The sequence below is a fragment of the Diabrotica undecimpunctata genome, chromosome 7, assembly GCF_040954645.1.
Source record: "Diabrotica undecimpunctata isolate CICGRU chromosome 7, icDiaUnde3, whole genome shotgun sequence".
NCBI classification, from domain to species: domain Eukaryota; kingdom Metazoa; phylum Arthropoda; class Insecta; order Coleoptera; family Chrysomelidae; genus Diabrotica; species Diabrotica undecimpunctata.
In genome coordinates, this window is record NC_092809.1 from 25853829 (window position 1) to 25868114 (window position 14286).

Below are 14286 nucleotides of genomic sequence, written 5' to 3' on the forward strand. Positions count from 1 at the left end.
AAATGAAATCACATACCTTCACATTTCACAGTGATTTCACATTGCCTTGTGGTTGTGACTGACAGAAGACCAACACATTACCATTTGGCAACGTCGGCATCACTTGGGCGAATTAGCCTCTCGTGACTGTATATGTCTATGTATCTAACTTCATGATGTACAGTCTGACCCAAACCCTTCTTTCAGTGCGTCACTAATTTTGACATAATATAGGGTTTTAAGAATGTCGAGAATTATTGGATGTCATTTTAGTTAAATTTGACAGTTGCAGAATCGTAATCCCTCTTTTTCTAATTGAAAATTATTTAATAATTTTAATATTAGTCTTTGTTTTTTCTCGATATATCTCGGCATATTTAAAATATTTTTATGACAATAAATACAAAATTAAATTTTCACTGTAAAATGTCTGATAATACTAACCTGGAATGACAATTATTTTATCAGTTGACGTTGTGAAAGTACTGTCAAGATCGAGACCTTCTGCGTCAAATTATATTTATGCGCATCATTGATTGGATATCTATTTAGCTTATTCTAAACTCAAACCAATTATACATCCGTAAGTAGAATTAGCTTTACGATAAATAATTTTCTAAGTTCTATGTATAATAATCACAGACTCACGTTTTTTTCTGTCACTTCTAGCTTAATGTGTTAGAGAGAATGCGATCAACTATGACGCACTGAAAGAAGGGTTTGGGACGAACTATATAGCATTTTTCACATTAAAATGCTTGCACGTCATTCAAGATTTACGACGTCAGAACCCTACAGCGTTGCCAAAACATCAGAATAGTTAGTAAGTGAGGAATTTTTAAAATGTCAACTATTTGTCAAACTATTATATTAACAGTAAATACATTTAGTTTTAAGACTACTGCAACACATTAAAATACATAAGAAAACATTTTAATACAAAATTATATATTCTAAATTTTAAACTTACCTCTTTTAGGGCTCTAATAGTAAAGACGTCCCGCCATTATTTCTTGTTCAAAATTATCTCTTATATGAAAGCTTATCAGCTTTCTACAGACTATTTATTTGTTTTGGCATAGCACAATCACAATACACAACAATAATTAGATTTTAAAGTTATTAGTATAAATTTAATATGTATTTATAAATATAATTTATTAATATGTATTATATTATGACCAAATTGTGTAAGAAATCAAAACATAAACAAAATTCTTACTCTAAAAAAGCGGCAACACTTTATACACTTTTGCCACACGCTGAAATGTCAATAAAATTTGAAGTATTCCGGTATCAGTTGCGTACAATTATTTAATCTATTTAATTAAAATTATTATTTTGTGCAATATTAGACTTGCAAGAGTTATTTCATAAAATTTATATTATTAATAATAACAAATGTTTTTGGTTATTAATTTAATCAATATAATTCTAAAATTTTCAATATAATGATAATTACAGTTTTCTAATTATTACACAATGTTGACGCCTATGAAAGATCGAGCAGTTCCGTATGGGTTTCGTATTATTAGCTGTGTTAAAAACATTTGAACTCTAAGGTTGACGTTCTGGAAATTTTAAATACAAGTAACGTCACTTTGTATAAATCGTGACGTGCAAGTGTTTTACTTGGTTTTACTTTGAAAAATGGTGTATTGTATAGTCACTGTCACTCACAGATTGCAGATACAACAAATCCGTCTCTACTGTCATTGTCAAAATTTATTGATGACAGTTGAATGTTTGTATTGTGTAGATTTAAATTTGATCAAATATACGAAATATACCAGCAATATATATTATGCAGTTCAGAAAGATGTAAACTAAGTTAATTTATTCAGTTCGTTGAAAATACATAAAGGTAAGACAATTTTTCGTTTTAATTTATTAGGAAAGAACCCCTGTATTTTCAATTTCATTTCCAAAAATTGTTTTTTGTTAATTTCATTAACAAAACTAATATTTGGCCATCCCAAAGCATAATTTTTGATCTGGATATTTATTGAAACATTAACTGTAGTAAGTAAAACATGAGTTTTAGTTAACATTACTTAATTATAAGTAATATATTCGCTTTTATAATAATATATAATTAACCAAACTTTTTATACATACTCCTATAAAAAATTGTTTGTTTTATTTTGCCGGAAAAAGACTTAGTGTAAAATTTATTTTAGGTCTTCTATCTGTTTCTAACTGTAGGTATCGGCCGTTTAAATTTTAGATAAAACCAAATGAAATAGTTTGTTGCACCTCCAATACCAAGTACCTACTTTGTAAGATTTACAACCATGTCATTTTATTCTTCCAATTCTAAGTTATTCTATGAGATGCATATGTATTATACTTTAACGAAATTGTTATTGATCTGCATTATTTGTTAAATTACCAGCAAAGTATATTGATATTGTTTTGGAATTCTTCTATATCAGTTTGTCATTGACATTTTATAAAATAACAGTTTTATCTGCAAACATTGAACATTATCATCAATAGCTATTCCATCCATCATAGGATGTAAGCCTCCCTTAGGTGTGCCCATTCATTTCTTTTCATTATTTTTTGCATCCCTTTGTGACCAGCCATTTACTGGATATCATCAGTCCATCTGGTTTGAGGTCTGCCTCTACTTCTCTACTTTATTTGCTCTTGTTCTCCATTCAACAATTTGCTTCTTCCAACAGTTGTCTTTCATTCTTGTTCTTCATTCTTCTTTGTCTTCTACAACCATTACCAGAATAATATTATGTATAGCAGATAAGTTATCAATAATAATTAAGGAGGACCAAATAGCTCAAATTTTATGCCTGACAATTACATGGAAGTTCATGGTTCTATTCCTGTAAGTCTAAGTAATTGTATATATATATATATATATATATATATATATATATATATATATATATATATATGTATATATATATATATATATATATATATATATATATATATATATATATATATATATATAGATCAAGTTTTATTTTGAGGTTGCAGTCATTATTAGGATAAGTAAAACTCTTTGTTCTTTTATCAAGCATTCGCAAAATTTATTTGCTTCTTTAGGAATATACTAAAATATGGTTAACATTAGTTATTTAATAACTGATAATTATTTTATCAGTAAACACAATGAAATTAGAATTAAAAACATTGTATAAAAATAGTACAAAAACTTACAACATGATAATCCATTAAATTTTGAAATTCACAAAACATTAAACTTAAGTATATATATATATATATATATATATATATATATATATATATATATATATATATATATATATATATATATATATATATATGTATATATATATAAATATTACAATATTTTAATTTTATTTAATTTTGTAAGAATCATGTTTGACAGTAATTATTATTTTGATGTTTAATTTATGTCAGAAAGACACTTGTTTCTGTTTATTATATTTTTTGGTATTGAAAACTAGTTTTCCTTTTTATATACAAAGTGGCACCATATGAATATTTAAATTCTTTGAACTTAGTCAAATTTTTAATTCTAATTTTACTGTGTTTACTGATAAAATAATTGTAACCATATTTTAGCAAATCCTGAAGAAGCAAATAAATTTTGCGAAAGCTTGATAAAAGAACAAAGAGTTTTACTTATCCTGTCCTAATAATGACTGTAACCTCAAAATAAAACTATGATCTTATTATAAACGTACTTGAAATATCAGAGCAACGATGGGAATTGGTAATGGATAATGTGTTCAATAATGTATATGTTGTACTTTACTGAATGGAATTGGTAGCAGCAGGCACTGGGAAGGGCAAGCGATGTCTTCTTCGACAAGTATCGGCAATGGCGTAGAGGGCGTTACTCCATAACTAAGACACCGCTGTGTCGTTTGGGAGCCAAGGGAGACGGTTGTTTAAAAATAATTGTTTTTTCGAGTATGACGCGACTGCAATTGTAACGAAAGACGTTAATTTTTTGATTTTCCATTGTTCACAACATTGTAGCAGCAAACAGTCTATTGTTCAATAGTGGTTAGGTTTTGGTAAGCGAAATATTGGATAACTATACGAGGGAAAACAAAACTATCAAAAAGCATGTTGATATTTCGACAATATTTATATAGTTGCGAAACTGCAATAGCCACGGACATTATATCACATTATATAACTTTCCTGCGTGAAAGTTATTGTCCTAGGATTTGATATAGCATAATAAATTTGGCATATAACGTATAGCAACCAGCGTATAGCAACCAACAAAGTCATCATAGCCAGAATGATCGCCAACATTCGGAACGGGCAGGCACCCTAAGAAGAAGAAGAATAAATTTGATAAATTTATAAGTAATATATTTTCCAATCAATTAGAAATCATGTAATATACAGATCTGAATAATTTCACGTGACTATTAAAAATATTAACAACCACTATAAATTCTTCATATCATATTATTGCTCACATATAAGGTCACCAGCACCTGGTAGGATAATGATTATTTTTACTGTTGGCATAATAATTATTAAATATACTGATTAATGGTTATTATGGCTTAAAATTGTTTAACATTACAATAATATCAAGTATTAACTACTCTATATGTATTATAACACATATACTTTCTATAATTTCCACTGAAAACTAAATATAGTTAAATATAATTAAAAATTAAATAAAAAATATTAATTAAAAATAATTTTACTACAAAATGACGATTTTTTGAAAAAAATGTGTGCTACTCGTTAATTCGTTAATTCTAGATTAAAGATAATCTATTAGGTATATAGTTTTCTGAAAAGTATCTGTATTTGTTTTATTATTTGTTTGTACTTGGTCATTTATTTTTACTCTTCCATATTTTATCAGTTCGTATACAACATTGTCTTCTAGAGTTTCGTAATTTTTTGTCTTTTGTATTTCTTTTATCACTTCTTAGGTTAAACACTTTGTTTTTTTTTCTTTTTCTCTTTATTTCTCTTCATTACTTTGTTTCCTGTCCTTATTTAGGCTTGAGGAGAAATATTCCTTCTATATTAATTTTTTGTCGTTTTTATTTTTTTTCACTTCTTTGGTTGGACACCTTATTTCTTCTTCCTTTCCACTTCTTGATCTTCTTCGCTTTCGCTGCTTTCTTCATATTTTTTTGTTTTCTCTCATTATTTAGGATTAAGTAGAAGTATTCGCAAAAGCAAAGGTTATGCTGCCGTCGTAATAGACAGTACCGTATCTGCAAAATTTTAGTTTTGAGACAACATTAAAAATGTTTTTTTTTCTATATTGTCCTAGTTTATGTTCTAACGACTTTTAAAATATGCTATATCTAGAAATTTTGGGATAAAAAACTGTTGGGAATAATTTTTAAACTAAATTTTTTCCTAATGGTTTAAAATGCACTTAAGGGGTTTAAAGTTACCATATACTAACAATCATCATCATCATCACTGGCTCGACAACTCTTTTTGGGTCTTGGCCTGTTCCAGGATTCTTCTCCATTCTGATCTGTTTCGTGCTTTTTTCTCCAGTTTTTTATTTTTAAGGTTGTTATATCATTTTCTATTTGTTCTAAGTATCTTAGTTTCGGTCTTCCTCTTGTTCTTTTTCCTACTGGCATCTGTTTGAATGTTTTGTTTGGTATTTCGCCTTCTTCCATTCTTTCTACATGGCCTATCCAACGCAGCCGTCCTATTTTAATGAATGTTATAATATCCGGATCCTGGTATATTTTGTATAGTTCAGAGTTGTATCGTCTTCGCCATATTCCGTTTTCTTTTGTGCCCTTATATATGTGTCGTAAGATTTTTCTTTCGAAGGTGGCTAACAACGTTTCCTCTCTTTTAGTGAGTGTCCAGGTTTTTGAGCCATATGTGAGTACCGTTCTTATTAGGGTTTTATATATTTGGCATTTTGTCTTTCTTGCGACGTTATCTGATCTTAGCTGTCTAATTAAGCCATGGTAACATTTATTTGCAATAAATATTCGCCTCTTCACTTCCTCCGTAACGTTATTATCAGACGTGACTAGGGATCCCAAGTATATAAAGTTTTTTACCCCCTCTATGTTGTATTCTCCTATTGTTATATTTTGTGACTGCCTTATTTCTGCGTTTTTACTTACCTGCATATATTTTGTTTTGGTTTGATTGATTTTAAGACCACTATTTTGTGCAGCTCGTTCTATTTGGTTGTATGCCTCTATCATTTCTCTTCTTGATCTTGCGATTATGTCAACATCATCTGCAAATGCTAGTATTTGCACGCTTTTATTAATGATTGTTCCTCGTGTATTGACTGTTGTGTCCCTCAGTATTTTCTCGAGTACGATGTTGAACAAGATGCATGATAGAGCGTCTCCCTGGCGTAGTCCCTTTTTCACATCTATTGTTTCCGTTAATTCATTTTGTATCCGGATTCTACTTTCTACTTTTAGATATTCTTTTATCAGTTCTATTAGTTGTGTTGGTATATTAAATTCTTTCATTGCTTTTATTAAGAATTCTCGGTTTATATTGTCATATGCGCTTTCAAAGTCTATGAAGAGATGATGTGTGTCGATGTTATATTCACTTGTTTTTTCGAGGATCTTTCGCAGAACAAATATCTGGTCTATTGTTGACTTCTGTCTACAGAAGCCACTTTGGTATTTGCCAACTATTTTTTCAGCGTGTGGTCTAAGTCTTTCATAAATGACATTGGACATTATTTTATATGCTGCATTCAGCAGCGTGATTCCACAGTAGTTTCCACATTCTAACTGATTTCCTTTTTTATGTAATGGTACAATAATACCGCTATTCCACTCCGTTGGTAGCTGTTTATTCGACCATATCTTTGTTATCAATTCATGCATTGTTTTTTGAAGTGCGTCTCCTCCTTCCTTTAGTAACTCCGATGTTATTTGGTCCGATCCCGGTGCTTTATTGTTCTTTAATTTTTCTACTGCTGCTCTAATCTAGTCTATTGTTGTGGAGTCTTTTCTCTGTTGTCTGCTTGGTCTAATGGTATATCAGGGCTCGTCTCTCTCGGATCTCCTTCAAACTTTTCCGTAAAATGTTCTGTCCATCTACTTAGTATCTCTTGCTGTTCTGTCAATATATTACCTTCCTTATCTCTACACATCGTTGTTCTCGGTTTGAAGTCTTTTCTGCTTTTGTTTAGTCTCTGATAAAATTTTCTTGTCTCTGTTGATTTACTTAGTTCTTGTAGTTCTTGAAGTTCTTTGTTCATATATTCTCTCTTTTTTCTTCGGTGAGTTTTCTTTTCTTCTTTGCGTAGTCGTTTATATTCTTCCTCTGCTTGTTGGGTTCTGTGCCCCTGTTGCATCAGTAAATATGCTCTGTTTTTTTTGTCTGTGATGATCTGACATTCTTCGTCAAACCAGTCATTCGTTCTTGTTTTTCTTTCTCTACCTTTTATGCCTAATACTTCTTTAGCTGCCTCTTTTATGATGTCTCTGCATTCTTCCCACTCTTTATTTAGGTTTTCATGTGTTATTCTGTTTTCTAGTTTGTTGTTTATCTTTTTTTTATACTCTTTATTTTTGTTTGTTTCTTTGAGTCTTTCTACCTTATATTGTTCATGTTTAGAGCCTCTTTCCTTTTTGATGTTTGAAATTCTAGCCTTTACCCTACTTTCGACCAGGTAGTGATCAGAATCCGCATTTGCGCCTCTTCTGGGGCGGACGTTTATATATACTAACAATACTTACGGTATTTAAAGCTAAAATAAACTATGTATTAAGAAACTATTTTTGGTTTAGAAACGTTGATTATATGTAAATCTTATCATTAAAATAAAACAGATTAGGCAATTTGGTTTTCAACAAAATATATTAAATTATGAAACACTTAACTTCTAAATTTTTTTCAATTAATTTAACATACCGTATACAGTTTTACTAAAACAGCTTTATTCAAAAATTTAAATTAAATCATTGGACATTGGAATCTTTTGGCATGACAGATGATAAATTTTTTAAAATATTATCACGCTGTGAAGTGGGTATTCTCCGATTTGTTGTATATTTTTCAGGCTCCAACATTTGATGCTTATTTTTGGCCAATGACATTTTCAAAAAATTTAACTGCCTAAGTTCTTCATCCAAAAAACTATCTCTGTATTCTAAATGAAGAAAGCCACGGTTTGCAACAACTTCCACAAGATCTGCTATATAACTCTGGGTTTTAATCTATTTAAAACTGTCTTTGAAGAATGGTCTTTCCAATTGTAAAAATCTGAATATGCCATAGATTTTGTTATGACTTTTCCGGAGTTGGCTTTTGAAAGTTCAGATTCAAAGTCTTGAAAGTCATAGTTTTTTTTTTGTTTTTTTTAAAGCGTTTTCAACCTGGTGGTGGAAATTGTCAACAGACATGAAAGTGTGGTCAGGTTTCAAGTATTTTAATGTTATTTTTTCGGTACTAACGTGATCAGAATTTATTAAATAAACACGAAATGAAAATAAAGCCCAGTTCTTGTTTTGGCAAGAGCAATTGTCCAGCCAAAGTACAATGTGCTTTTGATTGCGATGGCAAAGGAAAAACTGAAAATAGGTACTAATTATCTCTTCCTTTTTACGTCTGTCCTGCGGTAGCTTCGTGCCATACAACTGCAAAAGGTTTTCCTTTAGAGTTTTTTCCTATGGGTACAAAACTTTCGTTAAAAGCAATAATACGTTGTGTAAAGAGAACATTTTTGAACATCTCGAGGCGTTGCAACATAATGACTTTTTGTAAGTCTGCGGAAAGATAAAGCGTTGAGGAACCGATGGATTTTTGAACATCATCTCTGTATATCTGATGGGCAGTAATGGCACGTTTAATATGTTTATCCCATTTCTGACAGTTTTCGCATTCTGGATACAAATTTTCTTGTGATTGTGCATCATTATGTAACTTAAAGCTTTCACATATTTCACATTCTTCGTTACCGAGATGTGAAAACGAAATGTTTTTTTCCTTAACTACAACATTTCTATAAAGTTCATATGAACAATCAACAGTGGGATTACTTTGCACAAAGTCAGAGTGCATGTCTTTTATTATTATATCAGACGGTAGATACAGTTTGTTTGGGGCGTGTTCTCGCCTGTAGTGCGACGCGCATGGATGATATTTTTGAATATGATCATATGGATTTTCGATCAATTTTTTTGTATTTCGGGTGTAAGCCTTGTTTGTCTTTTTCCACTGATATAGCCGTTGCATTGCACACTAACTTTATAATTGTGTCATTGTGACTATTATAACCTAGTGTTGACAAATAAAAAGGCTTACATACTTGAAAATATTCTCCTTTTTCATCTTTAAGGTAAAAGTTTATGGTCTTATTCCTTCTAAAGTCTTCAGGTAATGTATTTGCGGTCCATTTTTTTGTAGTATGAAGAATAAATAGCCTTCTTGCTGTCCAATCCTGATTCCAAAATTCTTTGTTAATAACTTTCGTCGATCCTCAGTTATTTTTGTGCTACACTTTCTTTTGCAAGACTCATTGCACGGGGATCTAAGTTTATGGTTCTCTTTATTTTTTGTATCTTTTTTTTGAGCATATTACGTCCTTTGGCTCCCTTGCTTGTTTTATTTTTCTTTTTCATGGCTTTTCTTTTTATGTAAGTTCCATATTTTCTTTTTTTTCACTTTAGGTTATGACGTCGGACAGCTTCTATCAGTAAAGACATGCCCCAAAATCCAAATCCAAATATATAAAATATATATATATATATATATATATATATATATATATATATATATATATATATATATATATATATATATATATTTATAATATTGCTTAGCTGAATTACAGAGGGTTTTTTGCAATGTGTGATTTTTTAACTTCAAATTCAACCCCTAGTTTTACTTTAATATAATCATTACTTCTTTTAATTTCTCTGGATTATCTGTATCCATTTTCAGTATTTTTCTTCCTTTGTTTATCAAGTATTTCCAGGATTCGTTGAATCTGTTCAATTTCTATCTTAGTTGCTTTGTTATCTTTATTACTTCCTCATATTTTGACATCTCTTCTTTAAATTCTCTGTTCTATTTTCAATTCTTTTAATTCTCCTTTTATTTCGTTCAATGCGCCTATCTTTCTACTTTTTTCAGATTGACTAGTTTTGTCTTTTTCTCTAACTTCCTTTCGTATTTTGCTCCTTTTTCTGTCGAGCCTTTTTTATTTATTTGTTCAAGTTAAAAACCGTGTCACCGCGGAAGGGAGTAGAACCCACCATCAACTGGTCAGAGGGTAGACTCCTGTCAGTGCACGTCTTCCTCTTTTTGTTGGTAAAATAACAATTTTTTGTCTACATAGGCTGTCTTGGAAGACAGAAATTTAGTGTTACACTTTTCTTGAATGATTTCACTCAATTTTCACTCGTAGTTTATGTGGCAAATTAATGATCCGAGAAACTTTTTTCAGATGGAGAAAGTCAAGCAAAGAGGAAAACACCGCAATCAAGCTGAAAATGAAATAATTCGACGACGGGAGAGAGAAACTCGATACAGTGAACTTTGGAATGGTACAGTGAAATATTTTGATCACTGGAACAACGCTTGCAGTAAATTCGAAGAATGGACATCTCCAAGATATTATAATGAAAATAATAAAATGTTATCGGACATACAGAGCAAGAAACAGAAAGAAGAACAATTAGAAAAACGAAGAGAAAAGTTAAGGAAATTATTTGATGAAGAACGGAGATCATTCGAAATAGAAATAATGGTTCATAAGAGTAGACATTTAGTTGACAGACCTAGAAGAGATAATTTAAAAGTTACAACTGATGCGTTAAAAGATGTTAATGAAAATATAAAAGCACACGAAGAAGAAAAGAGAAGGCGAGAGGCCGAGCTACAATTGTATCATCAATGGAGAAGAAACAATCCACTTGTACGACAATACGAGTCAAAATACCGTTGTAAAGATTTAAAATTAAGTTGGTTAGACCAACAGATAGAAAAACAAATGCAAAAGGAAAAAGAAGAGGAAGAAAATAAATTAATTCTAAAACAACACGAGGAAAAAATTAAACTTGAAAAAGAAACGGAAGAGTTGCAAAAGAAACAGCTTCAAGAGAAAAAAGAACAGCTTAAACATGATTTAGAAAAACAAATGTCCGAATTACGGCAAAAGCAACGTATCTGCGAAGATTTAAAATATAAAGAGAGTATTGAAATTAAGCAACAGCAGTTATTGGCAGAATTAGAACAAAAATGTAAAGTAGAAGACCAACAAAGACGGAATAAAGAATGTGCCTTGGTTAATATTCGGCAGCATAAAAGAAAACTGCTACAGAAAACTCAGGATATCCAAGAAAACTTAGAGAGGGACAGACAATTAATTTCAAGATTAATGGAGCTAGACCTAGAACAGGTTATTGAAAATGAAACTAAACGACGGGAGACCCAAGAAAGTATAAGGGAGTTTTTAGATATACTAAAACAGCAACAAAAACTAGAGATAGTAAGAAAGAAACGAATGGACTTTTTATTTGATTCAGAGGCTAAAGCTATGTATGAAATGCAAGAAGAATTGTGGAAAAAAGAAGAAATGAACAGAAAACTACTAGTAGCAGAGGTTATTGAATCATTAAAAAAGCAAATAGCAACTAATTTGGAAAAAAATAAGGAAAATCAAAGATATATTTTGCAAGAACGTGAGGAAATGACGAAAAAACTAGAAGAATACAATGACGATTTGAAACGTTTAAAAGAAGACGAGGAGAAAAGAAAACAACAAGTAAAGTGTGTTAGAGAAGAAGAAATTCGCGTAAAACGAGCAAGAGAAACACAGTTGGAAAATGTTAAAATGAAAGAACTTGATCAAGAGTTAGAACTAATTCGAAAAGAAGAAGAAAGGCTACAAAAAGAAATTTTGAGAATTCAGCAAAGACAAGGTCCTATTAGACCTCCTCGAAGTAGATTTTATCTTTAATAATTATAAGATTAATTTTTGTTGCTTAGTTTTAACGTTGTTAGCTGTTGTTGCACTTTTTGTTGCTACTGTTTCACATAACAGAAATACACCCAGCGGCAAATTTATTGGGACTGGAATAAATCAAAGTAATTTCAAAACTATTTTATTTTAAATATTTTTATGGAATATTTCAATGGGTTTAAAACATTTCAAGATCAGGAAGAATCGAGATTATTTTGTTAATATTAATAGCTCTTAGGGACTACGGATATCTGCCCTCTCGTCCTTATGAAAGCTGTCTATAGTTGGTTACGATGAATTGTCTCATATTAAAATTATAACCATTCTGGCATACTGTGTAATCTAGACATGAATTTTGTTTCCAAGCTGCTTAGCATATCCCAGGGTTGTTTTATTGCATTCAAGGTGGCAAATACGTAGTCTAGCTAATTTTAGAACCACGTGAAGGTGACTATTATCTTGAAATAGGGAGAATGTACTATATTTTGTAAGGCGAAAAGATCGGACGATCTTGTGCGTGTATTATATATTTGTTTATCTATTAACCATGACGAAAGTTGTAGGTATTTTCAAAATATGTATCAATTCTAACCAATATTGGGGACTGTTACTTTCTTATTCTAGTTTGATGACTTTTATCGTTCGTTGGATATCATGTTGGCTAGCTTATTCGCTATCAGGGGTTTATTGACAGCAGATTTAAATAATAGTGGATTAAATTTTTCATACCATTGTCTTAAGGCATACCATGTTCTTCTATCAGGATCAGTGTTATACTGGATCGCCATCGTACATCGTATTGTTCATGAATGATCTTAGTGAACGCTCCAGCTTATGTTTAGTTATTGTCTGTATACCCACATCTTAAACGCTTCCAAGCTTTTAATAATTAGACTGTATAGAAAAATATAACAATGCATCATTCTAACTCGGAAGTCGGTACTAAGATCTTGGCTGTAAAGAACGTTTCTTATTTTTACAGAATTGCTCTGACCGTTCTATTCGGCTTTTAATTTCTATGGTGGGATCCGAACTCTGATTGATATTAGTACAGAGATACACGAGTTCCTCCACTTTGTTTATTGCTGCATCTCTAACTCTAATACCGTCATCCTGTATGAAAATTTGTCTAATAAATATCATATATTTAGTTTTCTTAACGTTGAGTTTTAATCCATACTGATCACAGGTCTGGCTTATTTTCTTTATTAGATTTTTAAGTTCCTCATTGCAGTTAGCTAGTACTAAGGTAACGTCGGCATATCTAATGGTGTTCATGGTTACGCCATTCACTACAATGCTTTCTGTTATCTCCATTAATGCTTCTTTTCACAGCTTTCTGTTCTAGCATTTTATGCCTTCAAAATCAATCAATCAACTTCATCAATTGCGCAGATGTGTTATGTGAACACTGTATTCACTCTGAACTAAGTATTACCAATTCTCTCTTCTGATATCCTGTATATTTGTCTATGTATTAGTCGCATTAACAATAGAATTTGTTTAGTCAATATACAAAAATAGTTTTGTTTTTGATAAGTCAAAGGAATAGTGATAATTATTATGAGTTGAGATTGAATATCTTTCACACGTTACTCATCAGAATTATTGTTCGGTAATAACTGCATCTCGACGTTGTTTCTTTGGTATTGTGACAAATGTCGACTTAACCCGCCATAATTTTGTAATATTCCCGTGTCATAAATGCTAAATGAGACAGTAACGGTAAAATTCAATATCTATTCATTCATTAAGAATCACATCCGTATTTTTAGGCGGTTATTTTGTAAAATTTGGAGTAAGTAAAATTTCTTCCTTTTTTTTGATTTATATAAAAGTAAAATTTCAAAACTATGGTTAAATTGAAGATTTTCTGTAATTCAATGATTGGAATATGTGGTATTGGTGTTTCTGTTCACAAACTCAAATTCTCTTTGTCTATAATAATGGTCTTTTTGATTTTTGAATATCTATTTAAATTTGGTTTGCTTTTGTATACTAACATTTTATTTGTAATAAATAATTTCATAAGCATATTACTTAATAATTTTCTGGGATAGGAAGAAGTTTCAAAAAATTGGTTAACTGAACAGACATACATGCTTTCCATTTAGAAATACCATACATCACACAACAGCTGTTTTTTAAAATTTTTTAATTTGACAAGTATATTAGACTTACTTTAAATTTGTCGCTGTAGTTATATTCTTAAAATTGCACAATACTTTTAACATTTTTTACTTGGAGCAGATGTGGTATAATCAATCTCTTCTCTGAAATTGTATGTGATAATTATTTAATAGAATCCCATTTTTTAGTTTATATATTTTAAAAGTAATATTTATATGGAAATAAATGTATACGAGTTGCCTTTAAATAAACAATTA

The 14286-nt window shown here is 30.5% G+C and overlaps 1 protein-coding gene across 1 annotated transcript; it reads left to right on the plus strand.

The window, feature by feature from the left end:
* The first annotated feature begins 1651 nt into the window (after positions 1-1651).
* Positions 1652-14286, plus strand: LOC140445094 (trichoplein keratin filament-binding protein-like). The gene is made up of 2 exons (XM_072536910.1): positions 1652-1843; positions 10382-14286. The coding sequence occupies exon 2, from the start codon at positions 10382-10384 to the stop codon at positions 11894-11896; it is 1515 nt and encodes a 504-aa protein (XP_072393011.1). The 5' UTR covers positions 1652-1843; the 3' UTR covers positions 11897-14286.

What these genes read in the sequence shown, in the direction of transcription:
- LOC140445094 (XM_072536910.1), top strand. Translation starts at nt 10,382, where the DNA reads ATGGAGAAAGTCAAGCAAAGAGGAAAACACCGCAATCAAGCTGAAAAT.